At 40.0% G+C, this 21,175-nt stretch overlaps 1 protein-coding gene across 27 annotated transcripts in view; it reads left to right on the forward strand.

The window, feature by feature from the left end:
• Window positions 1-21,175, forward strand: part of LOC309601609 (single-stranded DNA-binding protein 2-like) — a gene marked incomplete at its 3' end in the record, with an annotated part of 225,153 nt that overhangs the window by 71,139 nt on the left and 132,839 nt on the right. For 24 of the 27 annotated variants that reach the window (XM_082334722.1, XM_082334711.1, XM_082334736.1 and 21 more), the window contains exons 3-4: window positions 1,880-1,941; window positions 3,729-3,813. The exons of the other annotated variants lie outside the window; for them this stretch is intronic. In XM_082334722.1, the coding sequence (XP_082190848.1) occupies window positions 1,880-1,941; window positions 3,729-3,813 (147 nt within the window). The remainder of the gene's footprint in view (window positions 1-1,879; window positions 1,942-3,728; window positions 3,814-21,175) is intronic. 27 annotated transcript variants of the gene reach the window in all.

A 21,175-nucleotide genomic window follows, 5' to 3' on the forward strand; every position in this document is an offset into this window, starting at 1 on the left:
ATAGAATGCCCTGGTTTCCACCTTGTTTTAAGATGAGCTGACCTTCTTAACGGTGTTGTATGGATTTCTACAGAATCTTAAGTTATTTGTGACAGAGTTCCTTAAACAATCACACTGGCTTTATTATAGTTCAAACTCTTTAGTTTTCTAGTTAAGGACAAGCTGATGACTATGTCATTAATAAAATGATTGTGTGGTAATGGTTAAGATATAAGACGTGTAAAGAATTGCAGAGACCCAGAATGCTTTCACAGTGTGTTTATGTTGTCTAATGTGTTAGTTGATCAACAATAAAAGTGTGAAGTCAAAGGTAAGAATTCTTAAACTGCACTTCCTTTGAAAACAGTGTTAAATAAACCAGAGTTCTCAGGTAGGAAAGCAGGCATAGATAGTATATCTCTATTCAACAGAGTTTGCCAGTGCAGACAAATCAAGCCAAACTAGTTTTACATTTTCATTGCATGGTGAGAGAATGGGTTATAACTCTGTTGTTACTCTGATGTTAGTCAGATTTGTCACATATTACGTTCACTCTCCACTTCAGATGTGGAGAGAAGACTACCACCTGCTGAATCAGTAACATTAATCATGTATCTTGTATGTTTTTCTTAGGAATTATTCTTGGAAAATCTTTTAGATAACTTTAGGGGTATTTTTTAACACTTTTTTGTTATGCATTTTTGAACTTAAATAAACCCCTGTCTTAATGGTGGAGAGATACAAAATATATCCTTAATAAAATTGTATTCAAAATCTTTTAAAAATAAATCTAAACCATGCTTTGCTAAAATAAGAGGCATCGGCTAAATTAATAAGTGTGTGTATTGGTTGTACATGGCAAGGTTTTGGTAGCAGTGGCAGGGGCTGCAGGGGTGGTCTCTGTGGGAAGTGGTCAGGGGCTGCCCCGTGCTGGACACAGCTGGTTCCAGCCAGCTCCACAACATCCTCACTGCAGACCAAAGCTGAGCCAATCAGCAAAGTTGGTGGCACCCCTGTGAAAACATATTTAAGAAAGGACACAAACGCCAGATGAGTAGAGGAGTGAAGAAAAAAAGTGAGAAACAACCATACAAACACCAAGGTCAAAGAAGAAGGAGGGGAAGGAGGGGCTCCAGGCGCGGCAGCAGATTCCCCTGTAGCCTGTGGAAGAGACCACGGTGGAGCAGATATCCACACTGCAGCCTGTGGAGGACCCCATGCCAGAGCAGTTGGATATTTCCTGAAGGAAACTGTGGCCCATGGAGAACCCACAGTCTGGCAGATTTTTTCCTGAAGGACTTCAGCCCATGGAAGGACCCATGCTGGAGCAGGGGAAAAGTTTGATGAGGAAGGAGTGGCAAAGAAGAATTGTTATGTACTGACTGTAACCCCCCAGAGGCTCAGGGACGATGAGGGGGGGATGGGGGGTGGGGAGGTAGAGGGAGTTGAGAATGAAGGAGCAAAGTTGAGCCTGAGAAAAAGGGGAAGTGGGGGAAAAGGTGTTATTTTAATTTTTTATTTTGTTTCGCATCATCCTACTCTATTTTTTAATTGGCAATAAATTAAATTAATTTTCCCCAAGTTGAATCTGTTTTGCCCATGATGGTAACTGATAAGTGATCTCTTGTCTTTATCTCAACCCATCCTATTTTCTCCCCCTGTCCTGCTCAGGCAGGGGAGTGAGCGAGCTGCTGGGTTGGCATTTGGCCTTTAGCCAAGGTCAACCCACCACAGTGTGATAAAGTAAGTAATACGGCCACCCAGACTGATGATGATAAAGCCTTTCATAACTACAAAATCTTTTATTCTTCTTTTTTTACTGCCTGAATAAATTATGTAATGCTTTTTAGTCACAGTGATCACAAAAAGAGTACAGACTGTTTTTACTGTTTCTCTTTAGATAAGATGGGAAAAAAACATCACACTAGGGGAGCCCCCAGGATTCTTGCACTCCTGGTGGTGGTAAGTGTCAATTTTCTTTTCCTCTGATTTTTAGAATATGTTCACTGTGAATTCCAATGTCTGGAGGCAAGAAATTCAGGTGAACATTGTAAAAAGGATGTGAAGATGAGTATCAAGAACTATTTTCTCACAAAGTGCTGAAAGAACAGAAAATTAGATATAGGAGAGTATATAGATATTAGATATAGGAAAAGAAATATTGAATAATGGATTGATAAGGCAGCATCTTTGAAAGAAGATGGTCTGCATTTCTTTGTTTACCATCTTTTATTAAATTGTGCATTTAAGAGATCATTCTCTATATCCTAAATAACTACATCTGAAAGAAATATATACAGAGCCTCTGCAAATAGATGTGAGCTTCCTCAGTCTTCAGTGCACATTTTAGTCATGGGAATAGTATATGAAAGCCATTAGCTGAACCCAAGCTACCAGCATTTTTGAGAGGCAGTGTATGTTAGCATGAGCATGGAGTTGTAGTAGCTGCTTTTGTATTTTCTTTCAGCTCAAAATATGGGTAGGACACAGAGCTGACTTGTAATTTTTTATGCATGATGCTCCTTACTTACATATATTGGTGTCTAGAGAAAATATACAAATTTTACATATATATGCACATTTGTATATATAAAATTCCCAAGGCAAAAAGAGACTGCTATTTAGCAGTGATTTGAATATATACGATATGGCTACATTTGCAAGAATTCAAAATTATGGAGAATATGGACAACCATCCATACAAGAATTCTGTACAAGAATTACGCTATAAGTTGTAAAGTAGTCCCACTTGAATATAAAAAGCTATGTGATTTGTACAGCTGTGTGGAAGATGACATATTCTTTATTGACCTTTCTGCTTTTAATTAAGTGACGGAAGCCTGACAAGGAGAACTTGGTCCTTGTATCTCTGATGTCTGCATTATCCTTAATTTTAAACATCTGCAGCAGAGTGGTCAAATTTTCCACAATTCCGAATTATGGTGCTGGGCTAAGTTAGAGGGTTAAGTCTAAAGCAATAAAGAAACAAAATGAAACTGAAAAATTTTATTCTTTTATTTGTTCTAGCATATAGATAATTTCATTCTAGAAACTTTGAGGCTAACATTCCTGCCATAATGAAATATCTTATATACTGTTTCTTAACAATTCAGAGATACTTGTAGTGTGTTAGAATCGATTCATGTATAACTCCATTTGAGGCAGGGGAAGACTTATTGGAGCATCATAATTTCCTTTTACTCCTTCATTCTTTATCAACCAAGAACTATAGGATAGCATACCCTTCTATTTCCTACTCTTATCCATACATTTGTTTCTCTAGGAACTTTTGTTTAAAGGACAGTATTGGAACTTGGAAGAACTCCCAGTTTTCTCTCCATTTTCTTGCCTTTTCACAACATCACAGTATTACTGTATGAATCTGTGCCTTCCAGTGCTTTGTGGTAGTAAATTGCAGCAGTTGCAGAGGCATGAGGTTAAATGCAGAGCTTTATTAATTTGCTTTATACTCTGAAAGCTTGTATATTAGACTAGCTTCCTGGTTTATACTACAGTGGTTTTAAAGAAATACAAGCACTGCTTGGTTCAGAGAATCAGATAACAAGACTTGATTCCTCATAGATGTTTTACAAAGCTGAATTCTTTCATAGAGGTAAGTGTTTTCAGCTCTTGGCTAGAAAGTGATATGTCTATTTCACACATATATATGTGTGGTGTGTGTACACCATAAAATCTATGAGAATTACAATGATTTTCTCACCATATCTGTGTTACTTCTTAACCTGCAGTGTATTTTGGGATCTCTACTGTGCAGCTCCAGAAAGACGAGAAACATGCGAACATTCAAGTGAAGCAAAAGCCTTTCATGACTATGTAAGTTTTATATATCTTTATCATGTTTTTATTAATCGTATGTATGAATGTGATTGATAGAGAAATATTTCTGCAGGACGGTGACTCATAAATGGAGGAGTCGGTCATATATAAGTAACTCTCATTTGCTTTCCGGGGGTGCCTTAGAATTAGGACTGTCTAATCCTGTGATTACCCAGTGTCACATGGGAAACTCCTGGAATCTATCTCACAGGTCAAAGTACTGTTCCATATATTAATACAGAATGAAGGATGTCCTTCTGTCTCTACCCCATGGACACAGCAGCTTGGTCTCAGTTGCAAAGGCCCAGGCCAAATAGAAGCACAGATATGTGCTGTCTAAATAACCATACCCTGTCAATGCTAAAGAAAAGACAGTTCAGTAGATGGAATTGATCCCATGGCTTCTGGCAGGACCATACTGATTTAACTTGTCATAATCAATTAAAAAAATGTGTGAGAGACGAGAAGTTGGGAACAAAATTATGAGGAAGTTTCCCATCCACTGAGGTGTTAAGGTCAACTAAATTGGTAAAGCATATTCCTCAAATTAAAAGCAAAATAACTATTGCAAGTACAAATTTCTGCCATCTTTTTTACCTTTTCTGTTTTAAATATACAGTGGTTGAAAAAAATACAATATTGCAGTAGCTTTGCTGTTATGAATGCTTGTTATTAGAGGAATGTTTAATTCCCCACTGAAGGAGGTATAGTTTTACAGGAGTAGATTATGACAGTAAGGAATGACCATAGTGAAGTAAATTTATGGAGATCAGAATCCACAGTATGACAGTTGACTTCAGCGGGCCATTGTGCACTCACAATATAGTGTGTATTGTGTAAAAGCCAATGTGGTGGGTTGGCCCTGAATAGCAGCCAAGCACCCACACAGCTTCTCATTCACCTCCTCCACTTTGTTTCAGGGGGGGAGGAGGGGGGAGTGAGATAGAAAGAACAGGTACAAGAAAACTCATGGGTTGAAATAAAGACTGGGAAATCACTCAGCAGTTACTGTTGCGGGCATAACAGACTCGACTTGGGGAATTTAACAATTTTTTGCCAATGAACATAACCTAAACATTTAATTCCTGATTTGGGTATTGGGAAACAAAACCAAACATTTAAACACTTAGGGAAAGCACCTTTCCTCCCCCTTTCCCAGGCTCAACTTCACTCCAGACACCTCTCCTCCCCCCATGTTATCACCGTGGGTTACACTCGGTCCTTTCAGTGAACAATGACCAGCTCAGGAGATTGGGGTCAGTTCATGGAAGTTTCTCTGCCGCTCCTTGTTTCTCATTCTGTTTTTCCCGCTGTTCCTTCCTTAATACTCATTTCCTATGCTCCCGTGTGGGTCCTCCGCAGGCTGCAGTCCCATCAGGGGTGTGCCTGCTCTGCCATGGAGCATTTCTTACTTCTCTGACCTTGTTGTTCCCTCCATTCTTCCCTCCTCCTCAGCATTTTCTGCCCTTTCTTAAATATGTTATCACAGAGGCACCACAAACTTCACTGATGGGCTCAGCTTTAGCCTGTAGTGGGGCCATTGCAGAGCCAGCTGGAATTGGCTGTGTCCAGCACAGGGCAGCCCCTGACCTCCTCCCACAGTGGCTACCCCTGCAGGCTGCCCTCCAAAAAACCTTGCCATTTACACCCAATGCAGCCAAAAATGTATGAAACCTATAAAAGTTGTGAAATTATTTTGAAATTAAATAACAAAGTACTTGGAGATTGAAAAAGAAGTGGAATCTACAGTTCTTTAAACTCATGAGAGTTTCAGTGATCAGTAAGTTAACTATTGAATCTAAAATTTGAGGTATACTAAGAATTTGAATAGCTGAATCAAAATTACGTCAAATAAAAAAATGTCAGAATCAACTTCATAGCATTTATGACTTCTACAACTCTTGGTTTATTACATGGTTTTATTGCTCAGTTCTGTCTGCTATTTATTTATTTATTTATTTAAAAAAACAGAAAATACTCAAATGTTGTGTGTGATGCAATTGTGTGCTTGTATGAATGTTTAAGTTCCTGTATAAAATCTTGTTTGATAAAATAAATGAGAACATGGTATGCTTCTGTATGTACATCAATTTGCATAAGAGAGGATGAATGTTTATTTTAAAAATAAATTGATTTATTTTATAAATCCACGCACCAGGTATTTCTGTAACCCACTCTTTCTTAATCTTTTGAGGTGACAGGAAAGGCTAGCTGTTGCATTATTTTTGTCACAGTTGAGATGAACTTGTCTGATAACTAGCAAAACTGATGCTGTTCCTTTGTGTCATGTGGTTTTTGTTTAGTAAAATAATCTGCATGACAAATGCATACTTTTGAAATTGTTTATATATTTAATATTTCATGAGTGTATTGTACATTCATATTAAAGCACATGACAAATGGTTATAAAATACAGTAAAGCATATTTCATGGTGGTTGAAGATAAACACTTATTAAATGCTCTGTGAAATCCTGACCCATGTAGAGTTTGGCCACTGATTCAAGAGGAATCAAAATTCCATCATCAATGAAGACTGTCATAAAGCCAGTGACTGAATTCTAGCTTCTGAGTCGGGTCAAGGGGTTTGATAATATCAAAACCCTGTTGTTAGATTACAGGTCAAGTAATAGAGTTGCACTGTCATATCTAAAAACTGTAATTGTCAAGTACAAAAATCACAGAAGGCTCATTTATTAATTCATATTAGCAATTCAGAATTTTTAATTAGGTATGTGTTGTTCTTGATCTAAGAAAATTATTCTTGCTGTAGGTGTGTGGGGCCTAGTACACCAGACAAGTCATGTTTAATGCTAAGTAGGTTGCATTACCTGACCTAATTTTTTTTCTGTCTTTGCTTCTGTAAAAAAAAAGAAAGATTTAAGATTGTTTGATGGAGGAGGGAAGTACTTGGGCATGATTTAATGATTTCTGAAGTACTGCTGCCTCAACCAACTTAGTTGCTAGTCATTCTGAAACACACAGGTTGACTCATAAAATTATTAGATACAGAAAGATTTAATTACTTCTCTTTAAGTTTCACAATTTCTAATTGCGGTAGCAAAAAATAATGTCATTATTTTTTTAGACAACATTTTTTTGTGTGATGAGGATTATTTCACTATTTGATTTGTCATAAAATTTCAGCATGTGCTTTGCTTGTCATTGTATACAACTAAATATATCATAGAATCATCAAATCATAGAATATCTCAAGGAGTCCAACTCCCTGCTCCTCGCAGGACTACCTAAAACTAAACCATTTGACTAAGAGCATCATCCAGGCGCTCCTTGAACTCTGACAGGCTTGGTGCCATGACCACTTCCCTGGGGAGCCTGTTCCAGTGACTGGCCACTCTCTCAGTGAAGAACCTTTTCCTAATGTCCAATCTGAACTTCCGCTGACGCAGCTTCATTTCATTTCCTCGTGTCCTATCGCTGGTCAGCAGAGAGAGGAGATCAGCACCTCCCCCTCCGCTGCCCCTCTTGAGGAAGTTGTAGACTGTGATGAGGTCATCCCTCAGCCTTCTCTTCTCCAAGCTGAACAAACCAAGTGACCTCAGCTGCTCCTCATAAGTCTTGCCCTCAAGACCTTTCACCATCTTGGTCACCCTCCTCTGGACACACTCTAATAGTTTGATGTCCTTCTTATATTGAGGCACCCAAAACTGCACACAGTACTCGAGGTGGGGCCGCACCAGTGCGGTGTAGAGTGGGACAATCACCTCCCTCGACCGGCTAGCTATGCTGTGCTTGATGCACCCCAGGACATGGTTGGCCCTTTTGGCTGCCAAGGCACACTGTTGACTAATATTCAACTTGCCATCAGCCCAAACCCCCAGATCTAGATATAAGGAAGAAATTTTTTACAATGAGGGTAGTGAAACACTGGAATGGGTTGCCCAGAGAGGTGGTAGATGCCCCATCCTTGGAAACATTCAAGGACAGGCTGGATGGGGCTCTGAGCAACCTGATCTAGTTGTAGATGTCCCTGCCAATTGCAGGGGGGATGGACTAGATGACCTTTAAAGGACCCTTCCATCCCAAAGCATTCTATGATTCTATGATTCTATGATCTCTTTCCGTGGGGCTGCTCTCCAATCTCTCCTCCCTCAATTTGTACATATAACCAGGATTACCCCATCCCAAGTGCAGAATCCGGCACTTGCTCTTGTTAAATTTTATACGGTTGGTGATTGCCCAGCTCTCTAGTCTATCCAGATCTCTCTGTAAGGCCTCTCTACCCTCGAGGGAGTCCACAGCTCCTCCTAGTTTAATATCATCAGCAAACTTATATGCAGCTGGACTTTATACATCTGCAATATACCAGGGAGAAAAAGACTAAGAGGATCCTTCTTAGATTCTATCTATAGTACTATCCTGAAAAACAGTCCATATTAAGTTTTGAAGAAAATTAACTCTGTTCCTGCCAAAAGCAGCACAGGTGGGTTGACTAGCTAGCAGCTAAGCACCACTCAGCTGCTTGCTTACTCCCCCTGCCCAGTGGGATGAGAGAAAAGGAAGAGCAAAAGTGAGAAAACTTGTGGGTTGATATAAAGATAGCTTAATAAACAAAGGAAAAAAGAAGAAAAAAACCTCAACAAAACAAGTGATGCAAAGGCAATCACTCACCACCTCCCACAAGCAGACTGATGCCCAGCCAGTCTCTGAGCAATGGCTACCCTCCTCCCTTCCATTTTTATTGCTGAGCATGATGTTATATGGCATGGAATATGCCTTTGGTCAATTTGGGTCAGCTGTCCAGCTCCCAACTTCTTGGCCACCCCCAACCTACTCACTATGTGGGGAAGAGTGGAAAAAAGAGAAAGCCTTGATACTGCTGTGCAAGCAGTGTTCAGCAATAGCCAAAACATCGGTGTGTTATCAACACTTTTTTAGCAACAAATCTAAAACACAGCACCATACAGGCTGCTATGAAGAAAGTTAACTCCATTCCAGCCAGACCCAATACATTTATATATATATTTTTGTATATATTGTGTATATATTTTTATCAAGCTAGTGAGAGGAGAAGAATCTTTCATGGCTGACAGCAGGAACATGAAGTGACTCTCAAGGTGGATGCTGTAACTGCTCACAATACTAACAATGTTCATCTTAGTAAAGATTAAATAAATGTAAAAGCAGAGGCCTATTAGGGCTTTAAAAAGATTATGTACATTCATACCAAGTGTAAATATTTACAGCACCTCCACATTATCTAAAATGGATTCTATTTTTATTTTCTACTGAGATATGCAATTAGAAATTTTTTTCTAAGTGAACAAGTTTCTGAACTCAGGGATATTTACATAATATATTTCAGGCCTGAAAAGACAAATGTATGTCATGAAAGTGTGTATGCTGGCTCAGACAAACTGGTTCTGTCCTTGAAATTTAATGTAAATATTTTAGAATTAGAATTAGAAATACTTTGTTTATGTTTCATGTAACTGTCGCGGATGGAGTTGTGGTGGGTTGACCCTGGATGGATGGCAGGTGCCCACCAAAGCCACTCTATCAATCCCCATCTTCAACTGGACAGGGAGGGAAAATATAATGAAAGGCTCGTGAGTTAAGATAAGGACAGGGAGAGATCATTCACCAATTACTGTCACAGGCAAAACAGACTCAACTTGGGGAAATTAGTTTAATTTATTACCAATCAAATCAGAGTAAGGTAATGAGAAAATAAAAACTAAATCTTACAACACCTTCCCCCCACCCCTCCCTTCTTCCTGGGCTTAACTTTAGTCCCGAGTTCTCTACCTCCTCCCCCAGAGCAGCACAGGGGGATGGGGAATGGGGGTTGTGGTCAGTTCATCACATGTTGTTTCTGCTGCTCCTTCCTCCTCAGGGGGAGGACTCCTCACACTCTTTCCCTGCTCCAGCGTGGGGTCCCTCCCACAGGAGACAGTTATGCACGAACTTCTCCATCATGAGTCCTTCCATAGATTTCTTCATGAGTTTACTTTTCTGTGTTCCGAAGTCTGGCACTTTCTTCATAATTAAAATAAGGTTATTCTGCTCTAAAGTTATGTTATTTGTTATTGTCTAGAAGAAGGCCCCACTGGAAATTTTTGGTTAGTTCTATGAAAATCCCAGGATATTACAAATTGTTTCTTCTTGGTTGTGCTGATGAACAGTTGTTAACTTTTAACCATCTCTCAGAGCTATGTTGTTCAATATATCTTACTCCAAAATTTCAAGCAACTTTTGATGTGCTATAATGGAGTGTTTATGCTACTACAACAAAGGCTGTGCTATAATTTAAAACTTAGACTTAATGATTTGGGGTGAACTAAAAATCTTTTTAACCCAGGTTTCAATAGAGAGGGGATATTTTTTCTATTACAAATGGAAACCCTTTATACACATACACATTTCATGGTATACAATTTAATAAAGTATAAACCTCGTGAGTTTTAGATATTCCCTCAGAAGTTGTAGAAATTTTGCTTGTTGTTAATTGTTTTTGTTTTTTAGAATGCGAATATACATGCTGCCATGAGTTTAAATAGAGTGCATTGAGAAATGGCTTAATTCTAAACTTTTGTTTTAGTAGTTGTGTTTAACAATGTTGTATTTACTGCTGTTAACATGGATCATTCTTATTCATTGCATACTGTAAGTGGTATGTTTTTTAAGTGGTCTAGAAAGTTATTAAAGGAGATTAAGTTGTAGCTCTGTGATCAACAGAGAGCAAATGTTGAATTAAAACCTTGCAATAACCTAATTCTAGTGCATGCTTTTCTTCTCCCACTTCTTGTCCCTTCCTGGTATTCTTTCCTGTGATGCTTTATTTTCTATATCTGCATTTCATCTGATATTTTTTATTCTAAATGAGAGTAGAGATTTAGGTTGCCTTTTATTAAATGTTTTCATTTAGAAGTTCCAATTTAGCTAGTGAAATTTCTCTATCAGGTAATTTCAAGAGAGTATTTTGAGAACTCTGTATAGGCATGTGTATCCATGTGTTCATATGTATGTAGTATATTCATATCTATTACAATAATAAAGTACAAGTCAGCACTACATTGATGTAAAAAAAATTTATTTTTCTGATAACAGTATTTGGCTAGATTTGAGACATTCTGCTTAAATATATTCTTTAGCCTCATAAAAAGTAAAAGTGAAAGTGAGTCTTATTCCTGCACAATATGCCAAACACAGACTTTGTAATAAGCTCAACTGCTCTGTTAATACCTTTAAGTGACTCATTTCAGACTTGCTTAACACATGCCTGGAAAAACTAAAGACTTTAACATCCATCTGCTCTCTAATATGATGAAAGATGAATCCTGAAGATCACAAAGTGTGGGAGACATGCAACTCTTATTAAGAACAGCTGAACAACAAATGCCTTGTGAGAGGTGGTAAAAAATGAAGTCATGAAGAGGAAAAGCAGGCAAGCCTCCTGAGGGAACATGGATATTCATGACTGACTAGAACAGAACAGAACAGAATAGACTAGAACAGAATAGAATAGTTCAGTTGGAAGGGACTGACAATGATCATCTAGTCCAACTGCCTAACCACTTCAGGGCTGACCAAAAGTTAAAGCATGTTATTAAGGGCATTGTCCAAATGCCTCTTAAACACTGACAGGCATGGGGCACTGACCACCTCTCTAGGAAGCCTGTTCCAGGGTTTGACCACCCTCTCAGTAAAGAAATGTTTCATAATGTCAAGTCTGAACCTCCCCTGATGCAGCTTTGAACCATTCCCACGTGTCCTGTCACTGGATCCCAGGGAGAAGAGATCAGCACCTCCCTCTCCACTTCCCCTCCTCAGGAAGCTGTAGAGAGCAATGAGGTCGCCCCTCAGCCTCCTTTTCTCCAAACTAGACAAACCCAGAGTCCTCAGCTGCTCCTCATAGGCCGTGCCTTCCAGCCCTTCCACCAGCTTTGTTGCCCTCCTCTGGACTAGAACTGACTAGAACTGTCACATCCAAACATTGCACTAAATATGAAATACACATTATATAACACAAGTCACAGGGAACAAATAATAGTCCATTTAAATTTTCTACCAAAATAATGCCTTAATATTACAAGAATTGTGCTAAAATGAATTCTTGAGCTTGCACAGACAATCTGTTTTACGTCAGAAAAAATGTGGTACAGATCTCCATAGTAGGATATCAGTTTTCAAAATGAGGTTTTGAAATATTTTGTTGGTTTTTTTTTAATCCTCACATTAATACCATTCCAAACAATGCAAATTTTCTGTTAACTTAGCTGTTGAAAATGTATAAAACTTTAATGTATACAAATAGAGCATTTCATTTCTATGTAAAGTGTAGCAGAAAAAAACATACATGCATATATGTACACTTAGAGCAAAAAGAAGATTGTGGCATAGTCAAGGAGAATCAAAATTAAGCCTGATTTAAGATGAAATTCTGCTTTGTGCTTTTTCATTCCAGGCTGTTTAAATGTGGCCCCTCCTTAATTTAAATGAAAATCTCCATAGTGCTGTCACAGTAAAGTACACAAACTAGATTTATGCCAGTTAGCAAGGATACCTATAACAAAATTGAGATGCAGCAGCCTGTAACCTATCAGAGGCTAATTTACAAGAAAGTAGTACTCTGCACAATTCACACCAGAAGAGGAGCATGGCCTAATTTACTCTGACATAGGAAGAAGACAAAGCTCATTATTAGATATGTGTTAAATATTATGTTCTGAGACAAAGAATCTCAAAAACATTTTCCAGTTCTGCTTTTTGAATCTGATTTCCTTAAATGTATTTCAAACCTGAAATCTTACCCTATGAAATGTACAAAGTTCTTAACTATAAAATAGTTAAAGGAAAGTAATCCATGAGGTGAATTTTAGTATCTTTTATGTTGGGGGGGGGAGTATACAGATCATAGAATCACAGAATCACAGAATGGTTTAGCTTAGAAGGGACCTTTAAAGATCATCTAGTCCAACCACCTTACTGTGGGCAGGGACATCTTTCACTAGATCAAATTGCTCAAAGCCCAGTCCAACCTGACCTTGAACACTTCCAATGATGGGGCATCCACAACTTCTTTGGGCAACCTACTCCAGTGTCTCACCACCCTCGTTGAAAAGAATTTCTTCCTTTTATCCAATCTAAATCTACCCTTTTCAGTTTAAAACCGTTGCCCCTTGTCCTGTCACTGCAGGCCCTGGTAAAAAGTCTCCCTCTAGCTTTCTTATAAGCCCCCTTTAAGTATTGAAAGGACGCAAGAAGGTGTCCCTGGAGCCTTCTCTTCTCCAGGCTGAACAACCCCAACTCTCTCAGTCTTTCTTCATAGGAGAGATATTCCAGTCCTTCCGATGATTTTCGTGGCCCTCCTCCAGAGCCACTCCAACAGGTCCATGTCTTTCTTGTGCTGGGGGTACTGCTGAATGCAGTACTCCAGGTGGGGTCTCATGAGAGTGGAGTAGAGGGGGAGAATCATCTATCTCAACCTGCTGGCCACAGTTCTTTTGATGCAGCCTGGGATACGACTTAACTTTCTGGGCTGCGAGCGCACATTGCCGGCTCATGTCCAATTTTTCATCCACCAGTATCCCCAACTTTCTGTGCAGGAATGCTCTCAATCCATTCATCCCTCAGCCTGTATTGATATTGGGTAGGGGTTAGGGGTTAGAGTTATGGGTGTGGGGTTAGGGGTTAGGGTTAGGGTTATGGTGTGAATTTTGGGGTTGTCCTATGCAGGACAGGAGTTGGACTTGATGATCCTTGTGGGTCCTTTCCAACTCTGGACATTCTATGATTCTATGATTCTATGATTGGGAATTGCCCCAACCCAGGTGCAGGACCTTGCACTTGGCCTTGTGGAACTTCATGAGGATCGCACAGGCTCACTCCTCAAGCCTGTCAAGGTCCCTCTGGATGGCATCCCTTCCCTCAAGCGAATCAACTGCACCACTCAGCTTGGAGTCATCTGCAACCTTGCTGAGGGTGCACCCGATCCCACTATGTTGCTGATGAAGATATTGAATAGTATTTGGCCCAGTACAGGCCCTTGAGGAACACCACTCATTAGTGGTTTCCACTTGGACATTGAGCCCTTGACTGTAACTCTTTGGACACAGCCAGCCAGCCAGTTCCTTATCCATCTAACAGTCCATCCATCAAACCTATATCTCTCCAATTCAGAGGTAAGAATGTTGTGGGGGACCATATCAAAGGTCTTACAGAAGTCCAGATAGATGGCATCCATAGCTCTTCCCTTGTCCGCTGATGCAGTCACTCCATCTTAGAAGGCCACTAGGTTAGGTATTGCATATAGTGGAGTATCATGTTAAACTTCATACATCAATTTTACATGAATAAGATTTGCAGTAAGACCTGTAAAGACAGATACTTGAATCCCTGTGGAGTATAACCTCATTGACTTTATCAGAGATCTACAAAGATATTGCAATCTGCCTGTACAGACCTGATAGCAGGACCTGGGTCTTTTGCCTGAATCTGGTAAACAATTTCATGGCTGAGTAGCATTGTATGTGTGAATATTCTCATTATACTCCCATATATGTTTGCAGTATTAGGATCATATGAAACAGTACAAAAGCAATGGATCATTCTTGTTTACTGTCCAATTTTACTTATTTCTCAATATAGAAACCAACTCTTCAGTTATTTATTCTGTTTTTTCTTCTTGAATATTCATGTGCAAAGAGACCTTTTTCTAATTCTCTGTATTGTGAAGAAAGCCTCTTAATTTCTGTTTATAAGGACAAAATTCTGTTGAGGAGGGGTCCCTTGCACAATTCTCATGTATCATTGCAGAAGGCTTTTTACTCAGTCCCAACAGTTCATATATCACACTTTATTTTCCCACTATTTTTATGGTTTTCCATTATTCCATTCTGTGTACACCAACATAATGTTTTCTGACTCCAATTGCCAATTGTTTTATATTTCTGGCTTCATTTCCTTTTCCCCCATTGTTATATGGAGGACATTTGGTGGGTTAGTATAGCTCCTACCACTCCTAAGTCAGATAAAGTTGCTGTCTTGGCTTTTGCTCATTTAGAATAGTTTACTTTCTGCTAGTTGGATAGTTTAATTTAGCATTTCCAGTAACTACCCTCCTCTCTTGAAAAATAAACAAAAATAAAACTAATCAGCCTCCTACCAACTGTTCTTTTGCTTTCTGTGTGATGGACATCTCTTGAGGCTTTGTGGAATCTTCTGTTTTCCTTGATGCTGGAAAGAAAGACTTGCTTTTACTATATTTTGGGAAACTTTTTTCTTCAGTATTAAAAAGGAAGTTACTGATCAGTCAGCATCTCAGGTTTCTGTGTTCCCTTTGGCAGTGGCCTTTCTTGATGCTCGGCAGAGTTGTTCTCTTGGAACTTGGCGGCTTCTGCTTGCTAGCTGAATACTATTAATTCTTAGATAGTTAAAACTGTGCATTTTCTATACCACCATGAATAATCTAAACCTAAATCATTTTCCTTAAACTATATGAGCAACTCAGCTTTCATTATTTTTTAAAAATATCTTTCTTAGCCTGCTTGATTGCTTAGAAAATATAACCTGAACCAAAGATGGAAAATGATTAGGCACCAAAAAAAACATCCCTAATAAAGATGACATTGCTTATATTCTGTTTCTTTAAATCGAAATTGCCATAAGAAAATGTTATTCATAGAATCACAGAATGGTTTAGGTTGGAAAAGACCTTTAAGATCATCAAGTCCAACCGTTAACCTAATACTGCCAAGTCCACCACTAAACCATGTCCCTAAGCACCACACCTACACGTCTTTTAAATACCTCCAGGGATGGGGACTCAACCACTTCCCTGGGCAGCCTGTTCCAGTGCCTGACTACCCTTTCGGTGAAGAAATTTTTCCTAATATCCAATCTAAACCTCCCCTGGCACAATTTGGGGCCGTTTCCTCTCATCCTATCACTTGTTACTTGGGAAAAGAGACCGACCCCAACCTCGCTACAGCCTCCTTTCAGGTAGTTGTAGAGAGCAATAAGGTCTCCCCTCAGCCTCCTCTTCTCCAGGCTAAACAACCCCAGTTCCCTCAGCCGCTCCTCATAAGACTTGTGCTCTAGACCCTTCACCAGCTTCGTTGCCCTTCTCTGGACACGCTCCAGCACCTCGATGTTCTTCCTGTAGTGAGGGGCCCATAAATGAACACAGTATTCAAGGTGTGGCCTCACCAGTGCTGAGTACAAGGGGACGATCGCTTCCCTAGTCCTGCTGGCCGCACTATATCTGATCCAAGTCAGGATGCTATTGGCCTTCTTGGCCACCTGGGCACATTGCTGGCTCATATTAAGCTGCCTGTCTACCAACACATTATCAGTCTCTCATAATCATGGATGCTCACTGTCATGACTCTGGGTGCTCCCAGTTGCCCGGAAGGAATGCATGGGTTGAAGTCACCTCAAGCCCGTTGCTCTCTTCAAAGTTCATTTTGTTGTTGCTTCATTTTTTATACTTTATGTTGGGCTGAGCCACACATACACTTCCCCCGTCCTGGTCTGACTAGCTCAGGAAGATATTCAGAACCTTTTTGGTTAACTCTGGGAAGGCCATTTACACAACCAGTTGATCCACTCAACTGATACAGGCATTTATCTAAAACAAAGGCCACCTTCCAATCCCCTTTGTGTTGCAGGAAGTTCAGCTTTCTTTGCAACAGCTGTGGTCACTCCCTATATTCTTCCCTGAGCTTCACGAGCACAAGGCTTGTGCACATCTCCTCTGAGCCTTCTTCCATTGTAGGGGTTCATTGATCTGTCACACCAGTTAACGTTATTAATATTATTACCATTGAGCCTAGGTTTGAACGACTGTTAAAACCTCTGGCTTTGTTTTCTGCTTTAAAAATATGTTTAAAACTAGCAGGAGCTGAGAGCTAGTAATTTGGGCCCTGATGAATTAAATTTCAGCTATGGGTGTCAAAAGATTGGCTCCAAAGTTCATGCCAATATAGTTAGCCTCATTATTTTTTTTTTTTTCAAAACCTCTGAGTATGCAGCAGATTTTATTGAAGCCAGATGAATTCCAGAGGTGCTCCAACTGTCATAAATCAGGCTACCTATTTAGGAGGCTGAGTGCACATATGGTACTAGGATACTTATTCTTTTAAATCTTGGGGTTTATTGTTTCAAACTATGGCTCAGTTTATACATGCTTCAATAGTAATATCTTTGGTTTTTTAAAAACATTTCTCGATACAGGGATAATACTGCATGGATTGAAGGGATTTGATAAACTGGTCATATAAAAGACTTTTAGTATATCCTGGTTCTGTAAAAAATTTTCTGGTTAAAAAAATTATAGTAGAACATAATAATTTGAATACCTGGTCTATTTTGTTTTCAGATTACTCACAGTTTTCAGAGTTTCAGGGTAAGATCAAAGGAAATATTTCAAGAAATAGATTATAAAGCACTTATGTATTGGGTTTCATATTTATTAGTGACTAGAAGCTGTGTCAGAAAATGTGTTCTAACTTTATTAATCAGGGCCTGGCAAATGTTGCAGCACTTGAGATACTGTCTTGATAACAGTAAAAATCGAATTATTATTTTTGTGCTTATTGTAAGCAATTACACACCACCATTACCTAAACATATATATTATGTATTCTCCTGGAAGAAGAATTCTGTCAGTAATATTGTTTTTTTTAATAGTCATTTCTATGTTATATTTTTGTTGGATACACCTACTGAAGTAGCAAAACTGCAAAATGCCTCTATTTTTATATTGTGGAGAACATGCCTTATTTGAACTTTTTAAAACATCATGTAGTCCCACAGTCCTGATATAATTCTCCTAACTGCTTGTAATTTTTATTTCCTATGACACTGAATCTGTCAATCCTTAAACTTTCTTTTGGATGAGCTCTAACTCTTCCTTGGCCAAAAGATTGTTACCTAGTACTCTCTACTCTTTCATAGACATGAGGCCTTATAGTTCAGGTGCCTTTTGCTCTTATACTGAAACTTTCTATTTTCACTGTCAGAAGCAGTTTTCAATAAAAATTGCTTCTTGCATTTCAAAGCACTTTCTTAATATGGGGGAAAAGGAAGTCTTGAACCTGATGCTGTTATGAACTTAAATAGGCATTTGCCTGCTCTGTAAAAATGTTTCTATACTAGTTAATTGGTACTGTACAAATTGCAAGAGTAAAATGGAATAACTTCATTATTGAATATCTAAACTTGATGTACTGATTTTTAAATATTTTATGCATTTATAATATTTTATAACAACTTTGCCAGAATCTCACTATGAATAACTTTTGAGAATGAGTGCTTAGCTGAGTCTCTGTAGACCAGTGGTCTCCAAAGTGGGGTGGGTGCACAGGGTGTGGGAAGAAAATATTTTTTGTACCATTAATAAATAAAATAAAAGAATATTTCTTTTAAAAGTGTTTATTTAATCATTGTCTCATCCTTTTTTAATTTCTTTTTTTGTGTATGTTTTATAATGTACATAATATATTAGTACAGTCGTATATGTATATAATTTATAAATAAATATACATATATTGGAGGTGAGTGCTCAAAAATTTTTTACTAATAGTGATGCATAATCAAAAAAGTTTGGAGACCGCTGCTGTCGAGCAGGCGGGGGAGAAGACCGGCTTGGCTGAACAGACAGCTTTGGCTAGAACTCAAGAAAAAAAGGAGAGCCTACCGCCTTTGGAAGAAGGGGCAGGTGACTCAGGGGGATTACAAGGATGTTGTGAGGATATGCAGGGAGAAGATCAGAAAGGCGAAGGCGCAGCTGGAACTTAAACTGGCCACTGCCATTAAGGATAACAAAAAATGTTTTTAGAAATATGTTAGTGACAAAAGGAGGGCCAGGGAGAATCTCCCTCCTTTGTTGGATGCAGAAGGTAACCTTGCCACGAAGGATGAGGAGAAGGCAGAGGTACTTAATGTCTTCTTTGCCTCAGTCTTTAACAGTCAAGCTAGTCATCCTCGGGTTTTTCCGGCCCCTGAGCTGGGAGATGGAGATAGGATGCAGAGTGAAGTCCCAGTTGTCGAAGAGGTGGCAGTCACCGACCTGCTCCTCCACCTGGATGCTCACAAGTCCATGGGCCCAGATGGGATCCACCCAAGGATAATGAGGGAGCTGGCAGAGGAGCTGGCCAAGCCACTCTCCATTATTTATCAGCAGTCCTGGTCAACCAGGGAGGTCCCAGATGACTGGAAGCTAGCAAACGTGACGCCCCTCTACAAGAAGGGTCGGAAGGAGGATCCGGGTAACTACAGGCCTGTCAGCCTGACCTCGATGCCAGGGAAGGTCATGGAGCAGATCATCTTGAGTGCCATTATGTGGCACGTGCGGGACAACCGAGGGATCAGGCCCAGCCAGCATGGGTTTATGAAAGGGAGATCCTGCTTCACTAACCTGATCTCCTTCTATGACAAGGTGACCCGCTTAGTGGATGAGGGGAAGGCTGTGGATGTTCTCTACTTGGACTTTAGTAAGGCCTTTGACACTGTCTCCCACAGCATTCCCCTGGAGAAGCTGGCTGCTCACGGCTTGGATGGGTGCACTCTCCGCTGGGTTAAAAACTGGCTGGACGGCCGAGCCCAGAGAGTGGTGGTGAATGGAGTCAAATCCAGTTGGCGGCCAGTCACGAGTGGTGTTCCCCAGGGCTCAGTACTGGGGCTGGTCCTGTTCAACATCTTCATTGATGATCTGGATGAGGGGATCGAGTGCACCCTCAGTAAGTTTGTAGATGACACCAAGCTAGGTGGAAGTGTCGATCTGCTGGAAGGTAGGAAGGCCCTACAGAGGGACCTGGACAGGCTGGACCGATGGGCCAGGGCCAACTGCATGAGATTCAACAAGGCTAAGTGCTGGGTCCTGCACTTGGGTCACAACAACCCCATGCAATGCTACAGGCTGGGGGAGGAGTGGCTGGAGAGCTGCCTGGCAGAAAAGGACCTGGGGGTGTTGGTTGACAGCCGCCTGAACATGAGCCAGCAGTGTGCTCAGGTGGCCAAGAGGGCCAATGGCATCCTGGCCTGTATCAGGAATAGTGTGGCCAGCAGGACCATGGAGGTGATAGTGCCCCTGCATTGGGCACTGGTGAGGCTGCACCTCGAGTACTGTGTTCAGTTTTGGGCCCCTCACTACAAGAAGGACATTGAGGTGCTGGAGCGTGTCCAAAGAAGGGCAACGAAGCTGGTGAAGGGTCTAGAGCACAAGTCTTATGAGGAACGGCTGAGGGAACTGGGGTTGTTTAGCCTGGAGAAGAGGAGGCTGAGGGGAGACCTTATTGCTCTCTACAACTACCTGAAAGGAGGTTGTAGCGAAGTGGGGGTCGGTCTCTTGTCCCTAGTAACAAGCGATAGGATGAGAGGGAACGGCCTCAAGCTGCGCCAGGGGAGGTTTAGTTTAGACATTAGGAAAAACTTCTTCACCGAGAGGGTGGTCAAGCATTGGAACAGGCTGCCCCGGGAAGTGGTTGAGTCTCCATTCCTGGAGGTATTTAAAAGAAGGGTAGATGTGGTGCTCGAGGACATGTTTTAGTGGTGGAATTGGCAGTGCTTGGTTAACGGTTGGACTCAATGATCTTAAGGGTCTTTTCCAACCTTGACGATTCTATGATTCTATGATTCTATGATTCTGCGATATGCCACTTTAAGACATTTTATACCAAATTGTTTCTTTGGGTGCTACCTATTAATGTAGACTTGGAGGTATTTCATTATCTAGTGTTTCCTTTCCTGATGTGAATTAGTGAGCTCACGGCCTAGTTACTTAACCCCTGAACCTTTCCTTACCAGGGGAATTCTTTGTCTGCTTGATTTGCATACTATAACAGTGTAGGTTTTAGTCTTGACAGCTACTGTTACTTTGACATTCTGTTTGGGAAATTAATCAAATATGTCTGTCTCTAGAGCAGACATTTTTGTGTTGCTTTATGGATCAAGTAGCAGAAGGTGATAAAAATCAGAAATAGCTTTTACCTTTAGATTCATAAAATACACCATTTTCAGTAACCTAGGATCTGTCAATGTCTGACCTCCAGATGCATGGACAAAGAATGTGTATTACTGAGAAGTGCCAGTCCAGTGCCAGTGCAGAGTTTTCTGTTAACTACTCACTTCAGCTTGGTTTACTTTTCATTGTATTATTGTGTCTTCAGGAAAAAAATAATTGTATGATAAATTGCATCAATGTAAGCATGCAAACACATTTTCACATTAAAAAATGTTGATAATTTTTAAAAAAATGTTCATAGTGTTCTGCAAAGATCAAGAATTAAACTAACAGTTCTGATTTAACTATCACAAGTTATTTGAGGGTTTTATTCCAGAGTTTAGTGAAATACTGAAACATAATAATTTCATCTCTATGTTATTTGAATGAAAAAG

The sequence above is a fragment of the Platalea leucorodia genome (assembly GCF_965183815.1).
Source record: "Platalea leucorodia genome assembly, chromosome: W".
Lineage (NCBI taxonomy): Eukaryota > Metazoa > Chordata > Aves > Pelecaniformes > Threskiornithidae > Platalea > Platalea leucorodia.